The following is a 24,945-nucleotide window of genomic DNA, read 5'->3' on the forward strand; positions in this document are numbered from 1 at the left end:
TTCCTTTTAAATGCTTTAATTGGGCATAAATTTTATATCTGACTCCAAGTCCATCTCTCTTTTTTGCATTCACTCTGAAACATTTAAGTGTCACTTTAGGTAACTATCAGGGTTAGGTGTGAGGAAGTCAGGGTGGAGCAAAAAGATTGAGTGTGGTTGAGGAAAACTAAGGCGTGCCTTTGAAGAACTGGTGGCATTGTTGAAGAGAAGACTGCATCTTTAGGGCAGAAGAGCAATAGAGTGTGACAAGCCCAATGATAGGTGCTTGTAGGAAGGGCTGTGGGAGCTGTGACAACCTTGCCAAAGGGGCCAGAGGACATACAGTGAAAAGGACATCTGAACCAAGTTCCCAGAAGTCAAAATTTAAGCACATCTAGGCTCAACATTCTTTCCAAAGTAGAACGTTGACCAAAGCTGTTTCCCTTAATTGCTCTGACTAGATGAGTCATGGAGACGTGTTGTCTGCCTTCTCTGTCATTACATCATTTCACCGTCTTCTCATGGATAGTGCATTGTGACTTTGTGTATTCCACGGCCATTCCATATGGCAACCAAAGGAAGGGCAGGGAGTGAGGACAGAGTGCCTCCCTCAGGGATGTGGCTTTTCTATGGCAGGCCCCTTTACAGTCACATTACGCCCCATCTTTCCTATAACATGGGAGAGTCTTTCTTTTTAGGATTTAGTGGCTCAACAGGTTTGGAAGGACTTGGGAAAGGGAGGCTTCCCTGAGTTCTGTTGCTGGGAGAAGACAGGCAATTCAGGAGGTCAAATGGCAAAGGTAAAACCACAGTGGAAGGCTTCTCTGTGGACAGCGACTGAAGGGTGTGGAGGTATCGAAGCTGAACAGCAGCAGGGGTGCCTGACAGAATCTCAGCTGCCATCCTCAGGGACTCAGAAGCAGCCTTTTCCCCTTCTGCAGCGATCATCTAGAAAACAGATGTGACGAAAAGCAAAGTGATTGTTCTTCGTTCCCTGAAGGCTTCACCACTATGCAGTGTGACTCAGCAGACAAGCACTGAGCATCTACTATGTGGCAAGCACTGTTAAGCAGAGAACAGGTTTATTCTTCTTTCTGAAGGGTCTTGAGCTGGGGAGACAGATCACACTATTAATCACAATTTAAGGTGGAATTTGTTAGGAGCCATGACAAGTATAAATGAAGTATTAGGGGAGTTATTAGCATCCGGTGAGCCTTGAAAGATTAGGATTTTGCCAACATAGAGAAAAGATTAGCCAGCATTCTATGCAAAGGCATGACGTTGTGAAAGGGTGACCCCCAACTCAGGCAAAGTGAATGGGTAAGCATTTCTGAAGAGAAAGTGCTGGGCTCACTACCCAAATGCCACCTGAAAGTGGCTGAAGAGGACTTCACTCAGAGATCTAGAAGCAACTGCCCTGGGGACTGTCCTCCTCCCCTTCCTCATCCTCACCTCCCCTCAGTGGTCCACAGGCAATGATCCTCTTACCGGTACCGGTTTTTATCTTCACCTGCTCTGTTGTTTCAGAGAAATCTGCCTCCCTTCATTCTTCATTTTCCTCTTCCCAAGGCCCCCTCACCCACACCTCAGTCACTAGAAGCTGCTAGCTGCCGCATCTTTGCTTCTTGCTGCCATGTCTGAGTGGAGTTGAGTAGCACAGCCTTCTCTTGGCTCTGGCGTTGAGGGAACTGGGCCCTGATCGTGGTTGTCCCTCCAAAACTTGTGCCAAGCTTGGGATACAGTTCTAGGGAATATCTAGAAGTTAGGGTGACTATGATTACCCAGGAAAAGATGCCAGCACTAAAGAAGAGGGACTGATGTGTGTGGAGGAGATACCTTTAAGGAGAGAGAGGGAAGGTGAGACTCAAGCAGTGGGTGGTCACTATTATCAGTAGCTTCAGAGAGGGAGAGGAGTTGCATTAGTCAGTCAGGGGACTATTAACACACTTTAAGAGAGCAAGCAATTTTAACAGAGTTGTAAGGGCCCAAGACCACTCTGCCCAGTGCCGAATGAATGGACAGTAAGGAAGCAAAGGGGGAATGTTCTCCACCAGCAGGCCTTCCTCAAAGAGCAGTCTGGGTGGGAGGATGGAGTGCTCACCCGCACTTTGGCCTGTCTTTGCGCTTCGGCCTCCACAGCCAGCGAGTGCTGAAGGCCAGCTGGCAACCTCACATCTTTACTGAAAAAGAAGAACGCAGGCATGTAGGTGTGCAGCCGTGATTTAGGGACCAGAGCTTTCACACAGATTTGCAGGCCTCTCTACTGCTGTCTCATGATGAGTAGCAAATTCTGACTGTGCCATCCCTAGACTTCTGAGGTCAAAAGTAGGCAGAGAAGGGCATCTCCAAGGTCGACGCCTCAAATGCAGGTTTGTATTATTGCTGATGCTACAGTAGAGCTGTGGTTCCTCATCAGCAGCACAGCAGGTTTTGTATTGATGAGCTGTGCTCAGTTTTTCCACTTAGGTTGTAATCTAAACCTCAACTAATAAATTTGAACAATGGCTTGAAGAGCCACATTACTGATAATAAAGATAAGGGGAATTCATCCAAGTTTATAAAAGAAAAGAATTGATTTTGAAAAGGGTACAACTGACCAAATAAGAACAATGCTTAATGTATTGCATAAAAGACACAAAATTGTCTTTTGACCCTGATTATAACTATAAAAATGCATATATGGAAAACAGTTTAGCTGCCCCTCAAAAAGTTAAATATGGAGTTACCATATGACCCAGTAATTCTACTTCTAGATATAGACCCAAGAGAATTGAAAACATGTTCACTCAAAAACTTGCAAATCAATGCTTGCTGTAGCATTATTCATAATAGCCAAAGAGCAGAAACAACCCAAATGTCCATCAGCTGATGAACAGATAAAATGTGGTATAGCCTCAAACAACGAAATATTATTTGATCATAAAAAGTAATGAAGTACTGATTCATGCTGAAGCATGGTTGAACCTTGAAAATATTATGCTAAGTGAAAAGAAGCCAGACACAAAAAGCCATATATTATATGATTCCATTTATGTGAAATGTCCAGAAGAGGCAAATTCATTGAGACAGAAACTAAATTAGTAGTTGGAAACTAATTTAAGAAACTAAATTAAGGAGTACATCGGGGGTTCCCACTTAACGAACACAGGCTTCCTTTTGGGATGATGAAAATGTTCCGAAATTAGATAGTAGTGATGGCTGTACCCATTTGTAAATATTATACTAAAACTACAGTTTAAAATGGCAAAAATGTGACATTTCTTTTTTTCTTTCTTTTTTCTTTTATCTTTGAGACAGTTTCACTCTGTCACCCAGTCTGGAGTGCAATGCGCAATCTTGACTCACTGCAGCTTCCACCTCCTGGGTTCAAGTGATTCTCCTGCGTCAGCCTCCCGAGTAGCTGGGATTACATGCATTTGCCACCACCCCTGGCTAATTTTCTTTCTTTTTTTTTTTTTTTTTGAGCTCAAGTCTCGCTCTATGGTCCTGGCTAGAGCACAGTGGCATGATCTTGGCTCACTGAAACCTCTGCCTCCCAGGTTCAAGTGATTCTCCTGCCTCAACCTCCCTAGTAGCTGGGATTACAGGCACGTGCCACCACCCCCAGCTAATTTTTGCATTTTTAGTAGAGACAGGGTTTCACCATGTTGCCCAGGCTGGTCTCAAATTTCTGACCTCAAACGATCCACCCACCTCAGCCTCCCAAAGTACTGAGATTACAGGTGCAAGCCACTGCGCCTGGCCTAAAATGGGAAATGTCACGTAAATTTTATCTAAAACAATTTTTTAGCTGCATAGAGAAAAAACAATCAGAGTAATTTGTCCAAATGTTATAGTGATTGTGTTATGGCTGTAAGATATTAGATAATTTGTTTCTCTTTTTTACAAATTTATGCTGATATGGCTATAGTACTCAATGAAAATAATTTTTCAAATGAAAAATTTAAAATGAAACCAGAATATTTTCCTTTATCATACTATTCTTCCTAGTTAATTTCCTACCCACATTTCTATTCTCTCCACTTTGATTCCCCAAATACAGGTCACTGAATCCAAGGCAACCTGTGGAGAGAAGAATTCAGATGTTAGTGAGAGCCTCCAGGTGGGAGAGCATGCCTAAACCCTGATGGCCATTGTTCTGTACTAAGGAAGAAGATTCCCTTTGAAAGGACATCATTTGCCTGTTTTATTTAACTTCACAGTGCCTTGCAAAGAGTTGTTTAACTTGCATAGTGCCACCCAATAAATATCTGTGCAGTTGAAGATGGTGTGTTATGCTGAATAATGGTCCCCAAAGATATCCCATGTCCTAATCCCTGGAAGCTGTGAATGTTACCCCAAGAGGGATTTTGCTGGTGTGATTAAGTTAAAGGCTCTTGAGATGGGGATACTAGCCTGGATTATCCAGGTGGCCCTAAATGTAATTATAGGTGTCCTTATAAGAGAGAGGCAAATGGTGATTTGACTACAGAAGAGGAGAAGTTGATGTGATGATGGAAGTAGGGATTGAAGTGATGCACTCTAAAGATGGAGGAAGGTGCCACGAGCTGAGAAATGCAGGCAGCCACCAGGTGCTGGAAAAGGCAAGGAAACGGATTCTCCTCTCAGAAGGAATTGGTCCAGCTGACACCTGGACTCTAGCCCAGTGAAACTGATTTTGGACTCTGGTCTTCAAAACTAAGAAAACTACCACCAAGTTTGTGGTAGTCTGTTACAGAAGTAATAGGAGCTAATACAGCTATATTTTTAAAATCTGTTCCAAAATGCACCGAGTTGAGAACCAGTGTCTAGTCTCTCTTCCAAATGTCTTTCCCTTATAGGATGTTTTCACTTCTACAACTGATGCTGGTGGCTCCAGTTTCCTCCTGCTTCCCAGTCCCGCCCACCCCCTTGACTGAAGTTGGAAACAAGAAAGGGAAGAAAATGGACTGCGGATTCTGGAAAGGAGGGGCAGGGCATGGAGCTCTAATGTTGACCCAAACTCTTCTTTTTATACTTATTTTCTCATTATTTTTTAGTGGTTAGACAAACAGTAAGCATAGTGCATTGAGAACCCTGAGAAGGCTGATTTGGGGGTATGGGTGAGAGTAGGGAGTGTTGATAAAGACATCACAGAATAGGTGGCATCTTAAAGGACAAATAAAATCTTGCCTGTGGAGAAAAGGGAAGTATTCCATGCAGAGGATACAGCCCAAGAGGAGGCAGTGGGAGCATAAAAGTGCTGAATGCTGGACAAAAGCTAAAGTAGGTTGGAGTATTAGATTCAGTGGGAGAAGGATGGCAAGAGGTGAGACTACAACATTTGGGTCAATTTATTCATTTATCCAAAAAACATTATCTACCTGCTGTGTGATAAACCTGTGCTGAGGACCAAGAGATGGATAAAACATAGTTCCTGCTGCTATGGACGTCATAGTCTGGGAAAATTAATGTCTTAGATAGATGGTCCCCAACTTGCAATGGTTTGACACTTTTTGACTTTTATCATGGGTTTATTAGGATACATGCATTTTTGACTTACGATATTTTTTGCTTTATGATGGGTTTATAATAAATCAAGGAACATTTGTATATATATTATAATCAGTGTAACAAGGGCAAGCTTGAATGTCAAGTGTCTGGACTTTATCCTTTAAAGGAGAAGGATGAATAAGGAAGGGAGGGTGGAGGGGGACATCCCATAAAGCACAATTACTACCAGTGCCTTGGATTCTTGGGGTCCCTCTATTTGAGGTCCTCTTTCCAACTACCATGATTCACAACCTCCTAACCCAGTTCTGGGCCTGGCTGTCCCCACGGCTTCAGTGACAGGCTCCATTGCTGGTAGTAATTGCCACTCCACTGGCCAGTTGGCTGGAATCCTGCTGTCTTCTCACTTCTCCTCTGAATACCTTTTGCCTACCTGCCTTGGTAAGAATCAAAGCCACCGACCCTGGCCGTGGATGAGCTTGCTCAGTTTGCTCCTGGGAACCGTGCCTTATCATCTTTGTGTACAACCAACCCCTCCTGTCCATTCCCACCAACCCCACCATTCCTGCCAGCAATCATTCTCAACACTTAATACTAGGTGAGTACTTGGGGATGAATTTAAAGTCATTGGAGTAGGTTTGAGAGCAAAAACTGTGGCAATGACTGATTAACAAGCACCATACTGATAACTATAATTGACTCAGAGTCAATTTGGCAACCTCCTAACTAGCTATAAGCTCCCAAAGGGATGGTCCCTAAGGGATGGAACTGGCCATGGAAGATTTAATAAATGGCCAATGAGCAAATGAATAAAAGATAAATATTTCAACATATTGGCCATTACGTTTATCTAAGTACCTTTGCATCCTGGGCGATGCTCTTCCTCTCTAGAAGAATTTCAGTGAGGGATCGATGTGCTAGGAGGCGCTTCATGGTGGTTTGCACAAGGAACTGCACAGCTTTAGATACATGAGCAAGACTGCTTAGGAGAAGAGAGGCATTTTCCATTCGGTAGTAGCAAACGGCATCTATCTCCATTATAAACATGTCTTTGGTCACGATCTAGGCAGAAAAAAGTTTGGATGACAGGCTTGATTCTTGGGCTCCTTTCCTATGTGGGGATAGAGGAACTAAATGTGTTCAAAGGGAATTTTCTCCACAAGAGAAAAAGAAAGTTGGCCCACCCTTTATTCAAAATAGACATGTTTTTGAAAATTATGAATTTTTTTTTTCAAATACACGAAAGAACGCACAATTTAATCCTGTGGTAAATCCTTTTGTAAAAAAGATCGGAAATAATTTTCTCATATGAAGACATTCTGTTGATTCCAAACAAGGTCTTTCTAAACTGATACCAAAATAAAAAATCTGCTAAAAGAGAAGCACGTTCTAGGAAACAAGCACTCTAATGCATTGCTTGCTAGAGCATGCGTTGGGGGTGCTTTGATGATATACATCACAAGCCCTAGAAAGATGTCTTCACATTTCCCTTTTTATATTGATCATAAGGACCTATTTTAAGGGTTTAGCTATAAGGATGTTACTCAGTATTGCTAATTGGAATATAAATTGGAAAGAATTTAATATCAACAATAGGGAATTGGTTGAGTAAATTGTGATACAGCCACTAAATGAAATGCTGTATGTCCATTTAAAATAAAGGGATAGAAGCATTTAGCTAATATATGAAAAGATGACCACAATATATTGTTGGGTTAAGAAAGACACATTGCAAAATAGTATATATGGTATTATATATATATATACACACACATATATATATATAAATATATTTACAGGTGATATATATATGTCATACAGATGATCATATATATGATATATATGACATGATATATATATAATATCTGTATATTATATATATATAATCTGTAAATATAACCACATACACTGAAAAATCTGAAAGGATATACTCCAAAATATCAACAGTTAACTATGGGTAACAGGATTAGGGGTGAGTTTTTTTTCCCAATTTTGTTTATTGTGTTAAAATACATATACCATAAAACTTACCATCTTAACCATTTTTAAGTATACAGTTCAGTGATACTGAATACACTCATAATATTGTACAGCTATCACCACTATCCATCTCCATAACTCTTTCATCTTGTAAAACTGAAACTCTGTACCCATGAAACAATAACTCTCCAATTTCCCCTTCTCCTCAACCCCTGGCAACCACCATACTGCTTTCAGTTTCTATGAAGTTGACTACTCCAGGTGCCTGTTATGAGTAGGATCATACAGTATTTGTTTCTTTGTGACTGGCTTATTTCACTTAGCAGAATGTCCTCAGGGTTCATCCATTTGTAGAATGTCAGAATTTCCTTTCTTTTTAAGGCTGAATAATATTCCATTGTAGGTTATAGATCACAGTTTATTCATCTCTTCAGTCATCAGTAGACACCTGGGTTGCTTCAACCTTTTGGCTATTGTGAATAATGCTGTTATGAATATGGGTGTACAAATATTTCTCCAGTGCCCTGCTTTCAATTATTTCAGGTAAATATGCAGAAGTGGAATTGCTGGGTCATACAGTAATTCTATTTTTAATTTTTTGAAGAGCCGCTATACTGTTTTCTACAGTGGCCGCACCATTTTACATTTTCCTACCAACAGTGCACGAGGGTTGCAATTTCTCTACATCCTCTTCAACACTTATTATATTCCGTTTTTTTAAAAAACAGTAGCCATGTTAATGAGTGTAAAGTGATATCTTGTGATACTGATTTGTATTTTCCTAATGTAGTGATGCTGAGCATCTTTTCATATGCTTGTTGCCCATTTTATATCTTCATCTTCTTTGTATGTCATCTTTTGAGAAGTGTCTGTTCAAGTTTGTATTAGGGTTCTCTAGAGAAACTGTAGAATGTGTATGTGTGTGTTTGGGCTTCACCATACATATATATGCACACACACACATACACATATAGGTATCCTGGGGTGGGGAGAGAAAAAAGTATTGATTTAATGAATTGGCTCATGTGCTTATGGAAGCTAGTATGTCTAACATCTTCAGGCTGAAGACCCAGGGAAGAGTTTATTTTTTCTACTGGCAAAATTCCCTCCTCCTCAAAGGGAGGTCAGTCTTTTTCTTGAGCCCTTCAATTAATTGGATGAGGCCCACCCCACATTAGGGAGGGTAATCTGCTTTACTCAAAGTCTACTGATTTAAATGTTAATCCCATCTAAAAAAGTACCTTCACGATAACATCCAGATGTGTTTGGCCAAATATAGGTCTAATGATCATGGTCTAGCCACGCTGACACATAAAGTTAACTGTCACAAAGTTCTTTGCCCATTTTTTAAATCGGGTTGCTTACTTTTTTTTGTTGTTGACATGTATAAGTTCTTTATATATCTTGGATATTAACCCTTTATGAGATATATGATTTGCAAATATTTTCTCCCATTCCCTAGATTGCCTTTGCACTCTGTTAATTGTGTCCTTTGATGCACAAAAGTTTTAAGTTCTGAAGTAGTCCATATCATTATTTTTATTTCCTATTTTTGAGCATAAATAATCATTTTGTCCATGGTAGGTAGACCATGGAAAATGTATAGAGAAAGCAAAAGCCATCATTTGGCTTACCTCATGAAAAGGTATCTCCAGAGTTTGGAGACGAAGGTCAACCTTGTGGTAGGTATCCAGGCAGGGCAAAAAAAAGAAAAGACCTAGAAGAAGGGGAGGAGGAAGTGACAGATAAATAACTGGCATGAAGGCTGTTTGGGTTTCACCTTTTTGGGGTCAGGTTGCACACTACATTACTTTTCCTAGCCTCTCATTACAGACCGTTGGCCCGTCCCACCTCCACCTGAGGGTAAAAGGAGAGCACTATTATAATTTGCTCCAGGACAATAGGTATAAACAGGGATTGTCCCCAGCAAACTGGGCTGTGTGGTCCTTCTAGTCATGGTACTGGCCTCCCCAGATCTCAATTGCATGTCTGTCCTTTCACTAGAATTGAACTCCCTAAGTAGTGTCCTATACACTATTGTTAGCCTTAGTGTCTGACTTAGTGCCTTTTAGGTGCTCTCTAAAATTGTTTTTGAATCCATGAGTGTACCCAGGTGTGAGACTTTAGAGTCAGCAACCTCCATGTCATATTCTTTAGAAAGTGGGCCCCAGAAGTAATCAGAATAGCAATTATCATGATGCCAGCTTTCTGGTTGGCTAGTTAGTCCTCACCCACCCAATATAATATACAGGATCAATGTGCAGTAAACATTTGTAGATTGATTTGTTGAGATTTTGTGAGAGCCCATTGGATTCTGTGGGCTCCTGCAAGAGCGAAAGCTTTGTTGAAACAAGCAGCACCTCACAGAGTCCAGGATACTAGTCAGCTACTAGTCCTCCTCAGTGCCAATTGAGAAGGTTCCCGAAAACCAGGGCCAGAGCAAGATGTTCTTTGTCCTGGAACTACAGGGTCTGGTTCTACTTTTGTGTGGGCTCGTATATTCATTCTGAATCTTTAAACTCTGATATTTGTCCCTAGTCTGGTCTCTGCGGGCATGTCCTGGAACTCAGACCCTCTCCAATATATACACAGTGGGACTTTGCTCCTCATACCTTCCTGGCTGACTTAGATCTCCAACCCCCCACTACTAAACCTTTCAGACTGACCATACTTCTATCTGTTTCCCATAATGAGCTTGGACCTGTGGACATCAACTCCACTAGATCTTAAGGTCCTGAGATCAGAGACCATGTTTTATGGTTAGCACAGAGTCTGAGCCACAAGAAATGCTTAATCTATGTTTTTTAAATCCCTGTAACTGAAGACCAATTTGTTATTTGAATGCTGAACTTTGTCTGTCTCCCATGATTGGATCTGAGCACATGGATTAGGAACTAGCTCAGCTTTTCTCTGAGAATTCACAGGACTCTGACCATATCCACATTGTACTCAAACCAGTCCCCAGCCATTGGTCCTAAGCTAACTTGCTATTCCAGCAGGCCTCGCCCTGGCATGTGGGCTCTCTGTACCAGTTCTCTCTCTTGGCTACCTATGACCTAGTAGTCATGGTCTCTGAAGAATTTTTTAATAACCTATATTATATGTAACAGACTGGAAAATGCAGGTGTCATGAATCAAGTTACTTCATGTAATCTGAGGTACATATTATGAATCTGCATGGGTTGAAGAAATTGGCAAGTCAGGAGGGAGGTGTTTAGGGAAAAAAGAGTGTTTTTTTACCAGGGCCTTTGGCTCTTCCAGGAAGCAGATGTCCCAGTCGGAATATAATTACTCTTTCATACTCTTGTACAACCTAAAGAGAAATTTAATCCTTTCAAATCACTCCTAGAAAGAAAAATAAAGTCTTCAAAAGGCCTTGGCATAAGAATGATCCTAGATATCAGAAATTTTTTGAGAACCAAGAAAAAAGTTCTATTAATCCTTGTTTCCAAAACCTATATTTAGTAAGTATAAAATTTCAGAAATGAAAAAGTGTATTCACCGTGTTAATTTTTGAACCCATGGACTAAATTTTGATTAAAGACTTAACGATTATCTAAAAAACCATGGCCAACATTCCCTAAATTAAATTAATCTTATCAAGGCATGTTAAATCTTGTATTTTACTGTGATTTCTGCATTCCTAGCTTTTATATGTATTGCTCATTACCTATTTAACAGAAAGAGGAAGTATATTTTAATACCACTTGTGATATTTTGTTTCAGAATGCAATTTCTTCTGAGGCTGCTTCAAAATGATTCAATTGGATTTTTTTTTTTTTAAGATGAACTTTTGCTCTTGTTACCCAGGCTGGAGTGCAGTGGCGTGATCTAGGCTCACTGCAACCTCCACCTCCCAGATTTTCCTGCCTCAGCCTCCCGAGTAGCTGGGATTACAGGTGTGAGCCACCACGCTCGGCTAATTTTTTGTATTTTACTAGAGATGGGGTTTCACCATGTTGGTCAGGCTGGTCTCGAACTCCTGACCTCAGGTGATTCACCTGCTTTGGCCTCCCAAAGTGCTGGGATTACAGGTGTGAGCCACCGTGCCTGGCCTCAATTTGATTTTAATTTGTCAATTTTCATTGGTGATAGATCTAGAAAATTCGTGTTTACCCTGAAAATGTGCAGAGATACTTTTAAATGACAAAAAGATTCTGGAGAACATCTGTTAGAAGAGAAATAGAGAAGTTACTGCATACTACTTTAAAAATAAACTTCACTTTCTGACCCAGTATCAGAATCTGAGTTCAATTGCATGTTTATCACTGACTTAACTTGGTCTACTTATTTTGATATTAATATATGCCCCACTCTTTGATGATATGGAATTAATCTTTATTTTCTCAGTGCTTAAAAAATGCCTGATACATTGTAAGTATTCAATAAATATTTATTGAATAAATGAAAGAATGATTTGTGACTATAGACAAATGTATTTTCCTTCCTTATCCTCCCTCCACTTAAGAAAGCTCCATTGAATAATAACTAGCCAAATATAAAAATGTAATAAAGAGGCCAAACAAAACACATTTTGAAGTGTGCTTCTTAAAGTAACAGGATCTACTAACCCACTCTAAGTCTTTTGAGATTGGGAAACATGTTTTGTTTGTCTTCATGAGTTTACAATTTTATGAGGCTAGAACACTGCCTTGCTTGAAACAATGAGAATGAATGACTGTATGCAGTTCTTAGAGCATGCGTAGCAATTCCCAATTGCTTCGTTTCCTAGCATTACTCATTTCTTACCTGCTTTTATTGGAAGAAACAAATTCTCCCCAGAGATGAAGGGGAGTCTTACTTCTTCAAGACCTTGCTCAAATATAACTACCTGGTTCTGCTTTTGTTTCCTCTCCCTAATTGGCTTCTTAGGGCGTACCATCTTAAGTGACCCAGACCCGAGAGCCTTTCCCAAAAACTATTATGGCGGAGTCAGTGTTGGATCTTGTGGCAATCATGCAGGTGCTCAGGTCACCCTTCAAGAAGAGCCTGCTGGAGCGAGACTCTGTCTCAAAAAAAAAAAAAAAAAAAGAGCCTGCTGCCTTCTATATACAGTCTATAGGAAATACACTTTATATTCAAAGATACAAATAGACTGAAAGTAAAAGATGGAAAAGATATACCATACAAACAGTAGCTAAAGGAGAGTGGGAATGGCTATCCTAACATCAGAGAAAATGGACTTCAAAACAAGCAAACATGTTACTAGCAGTAAGGTGGGACATTGTATAATGATAAAAGGATCAATGCATTAGGAAAGTGTGACAATGATAAGCATAGATGCACCTAAAAACAGAGTTCCAAAATACATGAGGAAAAAGACCAAAATAATTCAAAGTAGAAATAGACAATCCAATAGTGACAGCTGGAGACTTCAATACCCCACTTTAAACAATAGATGGAACTAGACAGACATACAAGACTTGAATAACACTATCAACAAATAGACCTAACAGACATCTACACAGAATATCTCCACCCAACAACAGCAGAATAACACATTCTTTTCCAGCATATATGAAACATCATTTCCAGGACAGATAATAGGCCAGGTCATAAAACTAACTTAAACAAATTTAAAAGGATTGAAATAACATAAAGTATATTCTCTTATTACAATGAAGTTAAATTAGAAATCAATAACAGAAGGAAATTTGAGAAATTGACAAATATGTGGAAATTAAACAACATACTGTAACCAATGGGTTAAAGAAGAAATCACAAGGAAAAAGAGAAAATACTTTGAGATAAATGAAAACAAAAACACAAGATACCAAAATGTATCTTGGGGAGGAAAATGGGGAGGGAAAGATGAAGGGGAAGAGGAAAGAGCTGCTGCCTGCTGTGAGGAGTCAAACCAACAACAGCCCCAGCAGCAGGTATACTGTTTCAGCCAAGGACGCAGTCTTCCTAGCAGTTCCAGCCAATGACTGAGATGGCAGGAGTACTAGGGCCGTGCCATTTCTGCCCATTGTGGGACTCCTATGAAGCAAACCTTGCTCTGGAGTTCCCTTTTGGGCTGGCCAAGGCTTTCTCAGAGCTGCACCACAGTCAGAAGTTCTTTCCGCCCAATCCTTTCTTCCCCTTCTCATATCACAAGTGTCAGGCCTGCATCACTGTCTGAAGGCTTCTCCTGACTACTCTTGTTTTCTTTCCTGTTAATCTTTCACAGGCAATGTCTCCCAATAAATCTCTTGCTCCTCTAATTCCATCTTGGCAGGTGCTTCCAGAACGGACACAGGTCTTTATTTATTTCAGGGACAGGCATCTGTAACCACCTGTGGGCCAAAGATAATCATAACTCATGGTCTACAGAAGATGCCTGAGAAGTTTTGTGGAAGTGTGTGAAGTGGAGTGGATGTTATGATCCATTCTGGTCACAGAATGCAGATGAACGAGACATAGCCAATATAATACATGTGGTAAGTGCTAGAACGAAGTGAAAGCAGAGTAACACGGGAGCACCGGGAAGGGAATGACAGTCTGGGGGAGTCAAGGAAGGCTTCCTGTTTACATTTGAGCAAGGTCTTGGAGGAGTAAGAGCTATCCCGGAAGGTGAGTCGGGGGTGAGGGCATTCCACATGGAGCAAAAACACGTACCAGAAAACAAAAGTGAGAATGGGCATGGTGTAGCCAGTGAGGGGCCTCAGGAAATTACCTATTGCGTCCTCATGGAATCTCACCTTTATGCAGAACCAGATGGAAAAAGGGAAGGTCATGATGATGAAGAGCAGGGAAATGAGGACAAGAAGCCACTCACAGGCCCCTAAACCGGAGGATTTGGTACCTTAAAAAAATTAAAGCAAAAGAATAATTATATTGAAACTTCACTGTATTCACTGACGAGCATCTGTTGTCCAGTCCTTGGTATTGGAGTCAGAGCAAGTTGGAGACTTTGCTGGAAATATTAGAATAAGTCAAATCAGAGTAGCCAAGAGTTCACAGGGCCTGGGGAGGAGCAGGCTCCTGGAAAGGAGGAGCACAGGTACAGTGGCTCACGCCTGTAATCCCAGCATTTTGGGAGGCTGAGGTGAGAGGATCGCTTGAGTCCAGGAGTTCAAGACCAGCCTGGGCAACATAGTGAGATCTTGTTTGTACAAAAAAAAAAAAAAATTAAAAATTAGCTGGGTTTGGTGGTACATGCCTGTAGTTCCAGCTACGCAGGAGGTTGAGGTAGGAAGATAGGTTGAACCTGGGAGGTTGAGGCTGCAGTGAGCTATGACTGTACCACCGTACTCAAGCCTGGGTGACAGAGCTAGACCTTGTCTCAAAAATAAAATAAAAAAGAAAGGGAGTGGGTGTATACTGGAACAGGCACAGAATTTGGGAAGAAGGTCTGGATTCCACTTCTGGCTCTACTGTTTCATATCCAGATGACCTTAAGCAAGGCGTGTGACCTTTCCGGGCCTCAGTTTCTTCACTATATAATATGGATGCTAACATCTCATGACTATCCCATAATGACTAATTCATGAGCTATATCTTCTATCTCTGGCATAAGGATAAAATAACACACACATATAAAAAGCAGTGAGCTTTACTTATGTGTCTTTTTTTTTTTTTTTAATACTTTTAAGTTCCACGGTACATGTGCACAACGTGCAGGTTTGATACATAGGTATACATGTGCCATGTTGGTTTGCAGCACCCATTAACTCATTATTTGCATTAGGTATTTTTCCTAATGCATATCCCTCCCCCAGTCCCTCACCCCCCAACAGGCCCCAGCGTGTGATGTTCCCCGCCCTGTGTCTAAGTGATCTCATTGTTCAGTTCCCACCTATGAGTGAGAACATGCAGTGTTTGGTTTTCTGTCCTTGTGATAGTTTGCTGAGAACGATGGTTTCCAGCTTCATCCATGTCCCTACAAAGGACATTAACTCCTCCTTTTTATGGCTGCATATTATTCCTTGGTGTATATGTGCCACATTTTCTTAATCCAGTCTATCATTGATGGACATTTGAGTTGGTTCCAAGTCTTTGCTATTATGAATAGTGCTGCAATAAACATACGTGTGCATGTGTCTTTATAGTAGCATGATTTATAATCCTTTGGTATGTACCCAGTAATGGGATTGCTGGGTCAAATGGTCATTCTAGTTCTAGATCCTTGAGGAATCACCACACTGTCTTCCACAATGGTTGAACCAATATACTCTGCCACCAACAGTGTAAAAGTGTTCCCATTTCTCCACATTCTCTCCAGCATCTGTTGTTTCCTGACTTTTTAATGATCACCATTCTAACTGGCATGAGATGGTATCTCATTGTGGTTTTGATCTGCATTTCTTTGATGACCAGTGATGATGAGCATTTTTTCATGTGTCTGTTGACTGCATAGATGTCTTCTTTTGAGAAATGTGCTCATATCCTTTGCCCACTTTTTGATGGGTTATTTTTTCTTGTCAATTTGTTTGAGTTCTTTGTAGATTCTGGATATCAGCCCTTTGTCAGATGGCTAGTTTGCAAAAATCTTCTCCCCTTCTGTAGGTTGCCTGTTCACTCTGATGGTAGTTTCTTTTGCCATGCAGAAGCTCTTTAGTTTAATTAGATCCCATTTGTCTATTTTGGCTTTTGCTGCCATTGCTTTTGGTGTTTTAGTCATGAAGTCCTTGCCAATGCCTATGTCCTGAACAGTATTGCCTAGGTTTTCTTCTAGGTTTTTTATAGTTTTAGGTCTCACATTTAAGTCTTTAATCCATCTTGAATTAACTTTTGTATAAGATGTAAGGAAGGGATCCAGTTTCAACTTTCTACATATGGCTAGCCAGTTTTCCCAGCACCATTTATTAAATAGGGACTCCTTTCCCCATTTCTTGTTTTTGTCAGAAATAACACCAGATGTGTGGTGTTATTTCTGAGGCCTATGTTCTGTTCCATTGGTCTATATATCTGTTTTGGTACAAGTACCATGCTGTTTTGGTTACTGTAGCCTTGTAATATAGTTTGAAGTCAGGTAGCATGATGCCTCCAGCTTTGTTCTTTTTGCTTAGGATTGTCTTGGCAATGTGGGCTCTTTATTGGTACCATATGAACTTTAAAGTAGTTTTTTCCAATTCTGTGAAGAAAGTCATAGGTAGTTTGATGGGGATGGCATTGAATCTATAAATTACTTTGGGCAGTATGGCCATTTTCACGATATTGATTCTTCCTGTCCATGAGCATGGAATATTCTCCCATTTGTTTGTGTCCTCTTTTATTTTGTTGAGCAGTGGTTTGTAGTTCTCCTTGAAGAGGTCCTTCACATTCCTTGTACGTTGGATTCCTAGGTATTTTATTCTCTTTGCAGCAATTGTGAATGGGAATTCACTCATGATTTGGCTCTGTTAATGGTGTGTAGAAATGCTTGTGATTTTTGCACATTGATTTTGTATCCTGAGACTTTGCTGAAGTTGCTTATCAGCTTAAGGAAATTTTGGCTCAGACGATGGGGTTTTCTAAATATAAAATCATGTCATCTGCAAGCAGGGACAATTTGACTTCCTCATTTCCTAATTGAATACCCTTTATTTCTTTCTCCTGCCTGATTGCCCTGGCCAGAACTCCCAATACTACGTTGAATAGGAGTGCTGAGAGACGGCATCCCTGTCTTGTGCCAGTTTTCAAAGGGAATGCTTCCAGTTTTTTCCCATTCAGTATGATATTGGTTGTGGGTTTGTCATAAATAGCTCTTATTATTTTGAGATACGTTCCATCAATACCTACTTTATTGAGAGTTTTTAGCATGAAGAGCTCTTGAATTTTGTCAAAGGCCTTTTCTGTAACTGTTGAGATAATCATGTGGTTTTTGTCATTGGTTCTGTTTATGTGATGGATTATGTTTATTGATTTGCATCTGTTGAACCAACCTTGCATCCCAGCAATTTAGCCAACTTGAAAGTGGTGGATAAGCTTTTTGATGTGCTGCTGGATTTGGTATGCCAATATTTTATTGAGGATTTTTACATCAATGTTCATCCAGGATATTGGTCAAAAATTCTCTTTTTTTGTTGTGTCTCTGCCAGGCTTTGGTATCAGGATGATGTTGGCCTCATAAAATGGGTTAGGGAAGACTCCCTCTTTTTCTATTGATTGGAATAGTTTCAGAAGGAATGGTACCAGCAGCTCTTTGTACCTCTGGTAGAATTTGGCTGTGAATCCGTCTGGTCCTGGACTTTTTTTGGTTGGTAGGCTATTAGTTATTGGCTCAATTTCACAACCTGTTTTTGGTCTATTCAGAGATTTGACTCCTTCCTGGTTTAGTCTTGGGAGGGTGTATGTGTCGAGGAATTTATCCATTTCTTCTAGATTTTCTAGTTTATTTGCATAGAGGTGTTTATAGTATTCTCTGATGGTAGTTTGATTTCTGTTGAATTGGTGGTAATATCCCCTTTATCATTTTTTATTGCATCTATTTGATTCTTCTCTCTTTTCCTCTTTATTAGTCTTGCTAGTGGTCTATCAATTTTGTTGATCTTTTCAAAACAAACCAGCTCTTGAATTCATTGATTTTTTGAAGGGTTTTTTGTGTCTCTCTTTCAGTTTCTGCTCTGATATTAATTATTTCTTGACTTCTGCTAGCTTTTGAATTTGTTTGCTCTTGCTTCTCTAGTTCTTTTAATTGTGACTCTAGGGTGTTGATTTTAGATCTTTCCTGCTTTCTCTTGTGGACATTTAGTGCTACAAATTTCCCTCTACACACTGCTTTAAATGTGTCCCAGAGATTCTGATACATTGTGTCTTTGTTCTTATTGGTTTCAAAGAACATCTTTATTTCTGCCTTCATTTCGTTATTTACCCAGTAGTCATTCAGGAACAGGCTGTTCAGTTTCCATGCAGTTGTGCAGTTTTGAGTGAGTTTCTTAATCCTGAGTTCTAATTTGATTGCACTGTGGTCTGAGAGACAATTTGTTGTGATTTCTGCTCTTTTACGTTTGCTGAGGAGTGTCTTACTTCCAATTATGTGGTCAATTTTAGAATAAGTGTGATGTGGTGCTGAGAAAAATGTATATTCTGTTGATTTGGGGTGGAGAGTTCTGTAGATGTCTATTAGGCCTGCTTGTTGCAGAGCTGAGTTCAAGCCTGAATATCCTTGTCAACCTTCTGTCTCATTGATCTAATATTGACAGTGGGGTGTTAAAGTCTCCCATTATTATTGTGTGGGAGTCTAAGTCTCTTTGTAGGTCTCTAAGGACTTGCCTTCTGAATCTGGGTGCTCTTGTATTGGGTGCCTATATCTTTAGGATAGTTAGCTCTTCTTGATGAATTGATCCCTTTACCATTATATAATGGCCTTCTTTGTCTCTTTTTATCTTTGTTGGTTTAAAGTCTGTTTTATCAGAGACTAGAATTGTAACCCCTGCTTTTTTTGCTTTCCATTTGCTTGGTAGGTCTTCCTCCATCCCTTTATTTTGAGCCTATGTGAGTCTGCACATGAGATGGGTCTCCTGAATATAGCACACTGATGGGTCTTCACTCTTCATCCAATTTGCCAGTCTGTGTCTTTTAATTGGGGCATTTAGCCCATTTATATTTAAGGTTAATATTGTTATGTGTGAATTTGATCCTGTCATTATGATGCTAACTGGTTATTTTGCCCGTTAATTGATGCGGTTTCTTCCTAGCATCAATGGTCTTTACAATTTGGCATGTTTTTGCAGTGGCTGGTACCGGTTGCTCCTTTGCATGTTTAGTGCTTCCTTCAGGAGCTCTTGTAAGGCAGGCCTGGTGGTGACAAAATCTCTCAGCATTTGCTTGTCTCTAAGGATTTTATTTGTTCTTCACTTATGAAACTTAGTTTGGCTGGATATGAAATTCTGGGTTGAAAATTGTTTTCTTTAAGAATGTTGAATATTGGCCCCCACTCTCTTCTAGTTTGTAGGGTTCTGCAGAGAGGTCTGCTGTTAGTCTGATGGGCTTCCCTTTGTGGGTAACTTAACCTTTCTCTCTGGCTGCCCTTAACATTTTTTCCTTCATTTCAACCTCAGTGAATGTGACAATTATGTGTCTTTGGGTTGCTCTTCTTGAGAAGTATGTTTGTGGTGTTTTCTGTATTTCGTGAATTTGAATGTTGGCCTGCCTTGCTAGGTTGGGGAAGTTCTCCTGGATAATATCATGAAGAATGTTTTCCAACTTGGTTCCATTTTCCCCATCACTTTCAGGTACACCAATCAAACGTAGATTTGGTCTTTTCACATAGTCCCATATTTCTTGGAGGCTTTGTTAATTTCTTTTTACTCTTTTTTCTCTAACCTTGTCTTCTCACTTTATTTCATTAATTTGATCTTCAATTGCTGACACCCTTTCTTCCACTTGATTGAATTGGCTATTGAAGCTTTCGCATGCATCGTGAAGTTCTTGTGCCATGGTTTTCAGCTTCATCAGGTCATTTAAGGTCCTCTCTCCACTGTTTATTGTAGTTAGCCATTCATCTAATCTTTTTTCAAGGTTTTTAACTTCTTTGCGATGCGTTCAAACATCCTCCTTTTGCTCAGAGAAGTTTGTTATTACTGACCTTTTGAAGACTACTTTTGTCAATTTGTTAAAGTCATTCTCCATCCAGCTTTGTTCTGTTGCTGGCGAGGAGCTGCAATCCTTTGGAGGAGAAGAGGCGCTCTGATTTTTAGAATTTTCAGCTTTTCTTCTCTGGTTTCTACCTATCTTTGTGGTTTTATCTACCTTTGGTCTTTGATGTTGGTGACCTACAGATGTGGTTTTGGTGTAGATGACCCTTTTGTTGATGTTGAAGCTATTCCTTTCTGTTTGTTAGTTTTCCTTCTAACAGTCAGGTCCCTCAGCTGCAGGTCTGTTGGAGTTTGCTGGAGTTCCACTCCAGACCCTGTTTGCCTGGGTGTCACCAGTGGAGGCTGCAGAACAGTAAATATTGCTGCCTGGTGCTTCCTCTGGAAGCTTCATCCCATATGAGGTGTCTGTCTTCCTATATTAGGTGTCTGTCGGTCCTTGCTGGGAGCTGTCCCCCAGTTAGGCTACACAAGGGTCAGGGACCAACTTGAGCAGGCAGTCTGTCCATTCTCAGAGCTCAAATGCCATGCTAGGAGAACCACTGCTCTTTTCAGAGCTGTCAGACAGGGACGTTTAAGTCTGCAGAAGTTGTCTGCTGCCTTTTGTTCAGCTATGCCCTGCCCACGGAGGTGGAGTCTAGAGGCAGTAGGCCTTGTTGAGCTGCAGTGCACTCTGCCCAGTTCGAGATTCCTGGATGCTTTGTTTACCTACTCAAGCCTTAGCAATGGCAGACACCCCTCCCCTAGCCAGGCTGCCGTCTCACAGATCGAACTCAGACTGCTGTGCTAGCAGTGAGCAAGGCTCCATGGGCATGGGCCCCACTGAGCTGGGCACAGGAGAGAATCACCTTGTCTGCTGGTTGCTAAGACCTTGGGAAAAGCACAGTAGTTGGACGGGAATGTCCCATTTTTCTAGGTAGTCTGTCACAGCTTCCTTTGGTTAGGAAAGGGAAATCCCCCAACCCCTTGTGCTTCCCAGGTGAGGCGACACCCCGCCCTGCTTCAACTCGCCCTCTGTGGGCTGCACCCACTGTCCAACCAGTCCCATTGAGATGAACCAGGAACCTCAGCTGGAAATGCAGAAATCACCCGTCTTCTGTGTCAATCACACTGGGAGCTGCAGACCAGAGCTGTTCCTATTCAGCCATCTTCTGTCTGGTTTGTTTTAAGTGATTCCAACCACGTGTCCAGAGGCTTATCTTCCATGAAATAACTTTCCCATCCATTACCTGCCTTAATGTCTGAAATTCCACCATTTTAACACCTCCATTAAGGTGTTGATCTCAATAGTCTTTGAAAATTACCTTTATGGGGTAATACTCACCTACTAATGTGTATGAAAAAGTGATAAGGAACTGGGGTTCAGAACATCCAAGATGCTTGGGTGGTAAATGAAACAATATCAAGGAAAGTCAGCCTCAAGAACACAAGCTTCTTGGGGGATTGTCTTATTTACACTATGCCCCCAGGGCTTAGAATAGTGCCTGGCAACCATACATGTGCTCAATAAATATTAGTTGAATGTGAGAAGAAAGGAGGATTGAAAATGATTTAAATGTAAGAGTTATGAAAATTTCAAGAATTTTAACCTCCAGGTACTAGAAAACTGACCAAAGGAATATTATTTGCCAGTTTAAAAATGTCATAGAAGACTAGAAGGCGACTAAAAATTAAGAAATTGTAAAGTCTACTTTCCTTCCTTCCTTCCTTCCTTCCTTCCTTCCTTCCTTCCTTCCTTCCTTCCTTCCTTCCTTCCATCCTTCCCTCCCTCCCTCCCTCCCTCCCTTTCCCCCTCCTTCCCTCCCTCCCTCCTGTCTTCCTGCCTTCCTGTCTTATTTCTTTCTTTCTCTTTCCTTCTTTTTTTCTTTCTTTTGAGCCAGGGTCTTGCTCTCTCCAGGCTGGAGTACAGTGATGCAATCATGGCTTTCTGCATCCTTGGCCTCCTGGGCTCAAGAAGTCTCCCCACTTTAGCCTCTCAAGTAGCTGGGACTACAGGTGCATGCCACCATACCTGGCTAATTATTTTTTTGCAGAGATGGAGGTCTCGCTATGTTGCCCAGGCTGGTCTCAAACTCCTAGCCTCAAGTGTTCCTCTCACCTCAGCCTCCCTAAGTGCTGGGATTATAGGTATGAGCTATGGCACCTGGCCTAAAATCTTATTTTTAAGAGATGGGAACAAAGGGGATAACTAATTAGTAGGCCTGAATATTTGATTTTCATGCCCAGAAAGGTCACCACCAAATTGATGTGCAGATCACTTGAAGAAGAGGACAGATATGCAAGTTGTACCAGCACAAAAACAAAATCAGCACTGAATACCATAGTATGGCAGTTTCTAAAGGCCATCCTACAAAATACTAATCCCACAGGGTGCTCCACCAAAGAATAATTTCCTGGGCAAATGAGTTTAGAGAATACTAGGCACTACATCCCATTCCTGGAGTTCCCAGTGCTCTTCAGGACATTGAAGCCAAGAAAATCTCGCAAAGCATTCTTAGCTTTGTTTACCCACATTTGACCAGGTAATATTTTCTCTAAGGAGCACTCATTGATATTCTATGGAACTTATTTCTCATGGAACCTACTCTGGGAAATGCTGCTCTACCAACATATTAATTTTTATAATATTCTTCTTCAAGGGCAATGACTAACAGTATCATTGCCATTTTTAATTAGTTTATAAATATGTTTCAGTTGCCAGTGGTAGCCATCGCAAGTAAGAATAAACAAATGTGTATACAAAATTACATTTTATAAGTGAAGAAAGGCCTAAAAAATTCCTTCATACAGTAGCGAGAGATAGGAATAGAAAACTAATTTATATCCTCAAAACTAACGTGATGATTTACCCCCAAAATACTATTCTGTTAGAATAAGTTGCTTGAATATCCAATTTGTTTGGTTTAAGTGAATAGTGAAACATTAATTATTCAAGCAGGAAAAGCTTTTAAACATTGTCTGAGAGTCCCCAACATTTTGGTGAGGTGAAGTGCCTTTTCATTTCTCCCGTCTTAAGTAGCCTGCCTTTGGGAGTGTGGTGCTAAGTGAGAAAGAGGAGGGGACGTTACTCTGTGTTCCCCGTGAGCTTCAGAAACTTGCCACGCAAGGGCTCAGTAAAGGTCACTTCATCCTTAGTGGGACTGCTCGCCCACTGCTTAGGGTCTCCTGCTTTAGTTACTCTGTAGCTGGAGGGACTGAGGCCCACAGAGGTGCCCAAGGCCACAGCCAGTAGGACCATGACCAGAAATTAGGGGCAGTACCAAGCAAGGGTGAGCAGTTCAATCAGACTGTCTTACTCTAGGATTTTGGCTTCTCTACTTGCCAGCTACAGGACTTGCGCATGTTACTTAATTTCTCAGAGCATGTTTCCTCATCTGTAATAAGAGGATGGTGAGGGATTAAATAACTCAGTAAAACACCCAGTGTGTGTCTGGCATATAGTAGGGGTTTCATAAATGGTGGCTCCCTTACTTGCTTACCCTACCAGTGTGATCTGCTGCCTAACAGTAACAAGCCTTATAACCTCAGCATTGAATCCAGCAACCATTTACTGAACAGAGGTTTCTGACTGATGAAAGGGTATCATCAACGGGGCAAAACAGTATTAACATGACCCATTTAAATTACACCCCAACTGCAGAAATCTTCCTTAAATGGTAGCTTTCAGTGATCTAGCATGTACTGCATTGCTGGTAACTAGGAAATGTTAAAACTTCATAGCCAGCAGGAAGCAATATAACACACTATTCCTTATTTAATTTCTTTTAACGGCTGTCATCCCACTAAAGTGGTAATCATTTTTTTCTTCCACTCATTATAAAAAAGACTGGAGGTAGATAAAATTTTCCCGAGTTGTTTCTCCTGCAGAAGCAAAAGAGACACCTTTCTTTGCATTCCCTTCTTTGATCTAATTTTCCTCTCTCTTAGCTTGCAAGGTCGCAGCTGAGTATGTTTTTGTTCCAGACTTTGTGCAAAGTGCTTTGGGTGCCTTTTCTCATTGTATCCTCACCTTTACTCTCTGAGGCAGGTACTGCTATATGAGGGATGGTTAAGGTTCCTTCCTATGATCACATGGCTAGCAAGTGGTTGAGCTGTGATTTAAACTCAGGTGTGGCTCTTCTTCACTTGGCTCTGCTGCGGCTGCTTTTCAGAAAGAATGATCATCTTCCCAGAAGTTTAAAACGCTTTTAGGTAAGACCGAGGGGTGGGGACGCAGGAAGAAGAAGCAGCCACATAACTGCCTACAGCCACCAGCTCGTGCATGTCTTTACTTAAATTAGGTGCCCGTATGCCCCTCCATGGCCACACACACAAAAAAAAGCTCATGGCTCCTTTGCCAAGTTGATTGGTCCCCAACCTGTACCACACTCCCTCCCCACTCCCATCCAAGGCTGGCCCCGAGACCAGTAAATAGCGACATTTGTATTTCTTCTGATGTTCTTTGCTCACCATAGCAGGTTGCTGGGTTCCTAACTTACGCCTTTCCGTTCCTGGGAACCAGAGCATCCAGCAGTCTGCTCTGGCTTCAGTGGGTCTCGTGAGATGACCCTTTCCACCTTATCTGACACCCCTTAGTTATCACCTGGAAAGGCCGCAGATAACGGTGCCGGATCCGTACCTTCCTCGGGCCGCTCGCTCTCCAGCAGCGCCACCACCTCGGTACCCTCCTCGCCGGAGCCCCGGACCTCATCCACGTCCACCACCGTGGCGGCGGGCGCTCGGGGCTCCCCCGGGGTCCCCGCCCGTCCGGAGCCCGACGGCTCGGGCCCAGCCTCCCGGTGTCTGCGGCCTCCGCCGCTCCTCTCGGCCTTCGCGCTCTTGTTCTCCTTGTGCGGGGACCTGCCGCCTCGCCCGCGGGACTCCCTGGAGGAGCTCCGCGCCCTCCTCTCCATCCTCGGAGCTGCTGGGCGGCCGGAGCAGCAGCGCGAGAGCGGCACGGGATTACAGTCCCTGCGGAGTCGCTGCGGGTCTGCGTGGCTCTCCCGGGGGACCCTAAAGACAGTCGGGTGGGGGCTGA

At 41.5% G+C, this 24,945-nt stretch overlaps 1 protein-coding gene across 8 annotated transcripts; it reads right to left on the reverse strand.

The window, feature by feature from the left end:
* NPHS2 (NPHS2 stomatin family member, podocin) lies at positions 1–24,899 on the reverse strand. Of its 8 annotated transcripts, none has more exons than XM_005540114.5 (8): positions 24,547–24,899; positions 14,112–14,215; positions 10,669–10,741; positions 9,063–9,145; positions 6,307–6,510; positions 3,986–4,041; positions 2,081–2,159; positions 1–927 (listed from the first exon to the last, which is right to left on the reverse strand). In XM_005540114.5, exons 1-8 carry the CDS (start codon positions 24,818–24,820, stop codon positions 649–651), a joined length of 1,152 nt encoding a protein of 383 aa, XP_005540171.3. In that variant the 5' UTR covers positions 24,821–24,899; the 3' UTR covers positions 1–648. The 8 variants fall into 8 exon arrangements, with proteins under 8 accessions (XP_005540171.3, XP_073881965.1, XP_073882011.1 ...); XM_074025864.1 differs by having other exon boundaries at positions 1–1,041; XM_074025910.1 differs by having other exon boundaries at positions 1–1,088.
* Positions 24,900–24,945: the final 46 nt, after the last annotated feature.

This window comes from Macaca fascicularis, chromosome 1 (genome assembly GCF_037993035.2).
Source record: "Macaca fascicularis isolate 582-1 chromosome 1, T2T-MFA8v1.1".
Classification (NCBI taxonomy): domain Eukaryota; kingdom Metazoa; phylum Chordata; class Mammalia; order Primates; family Cercopithecidae; genus Macaca; species Macaca fascicularis.

Bases quoted from the DNA above. Each gene is read 5' to 3' on its own strand.
- NPHS2 (XM_005540114.5), bottom strand. From the start codon at position 24,820: ATGGAGAGGAGGGCGCGGAGCTCCTCCAGGGAGTCCCGCGGGCGAGGC. The intron at 6,511-9,062 runs GTAAGCCAAATG...TTTTCTGCCTAG, and splicing joins TGGAGATACCTTTTCATGAG to ATCGTGACCAAAGACATGTT. The intron at 928-2,080 runs GTGAGCACTCCA...TCTGTTTTCTAG, and splicing joins AAAGACAGGCCAAAGTGCGG to ATGATCGCTGCAGAAGGGGA.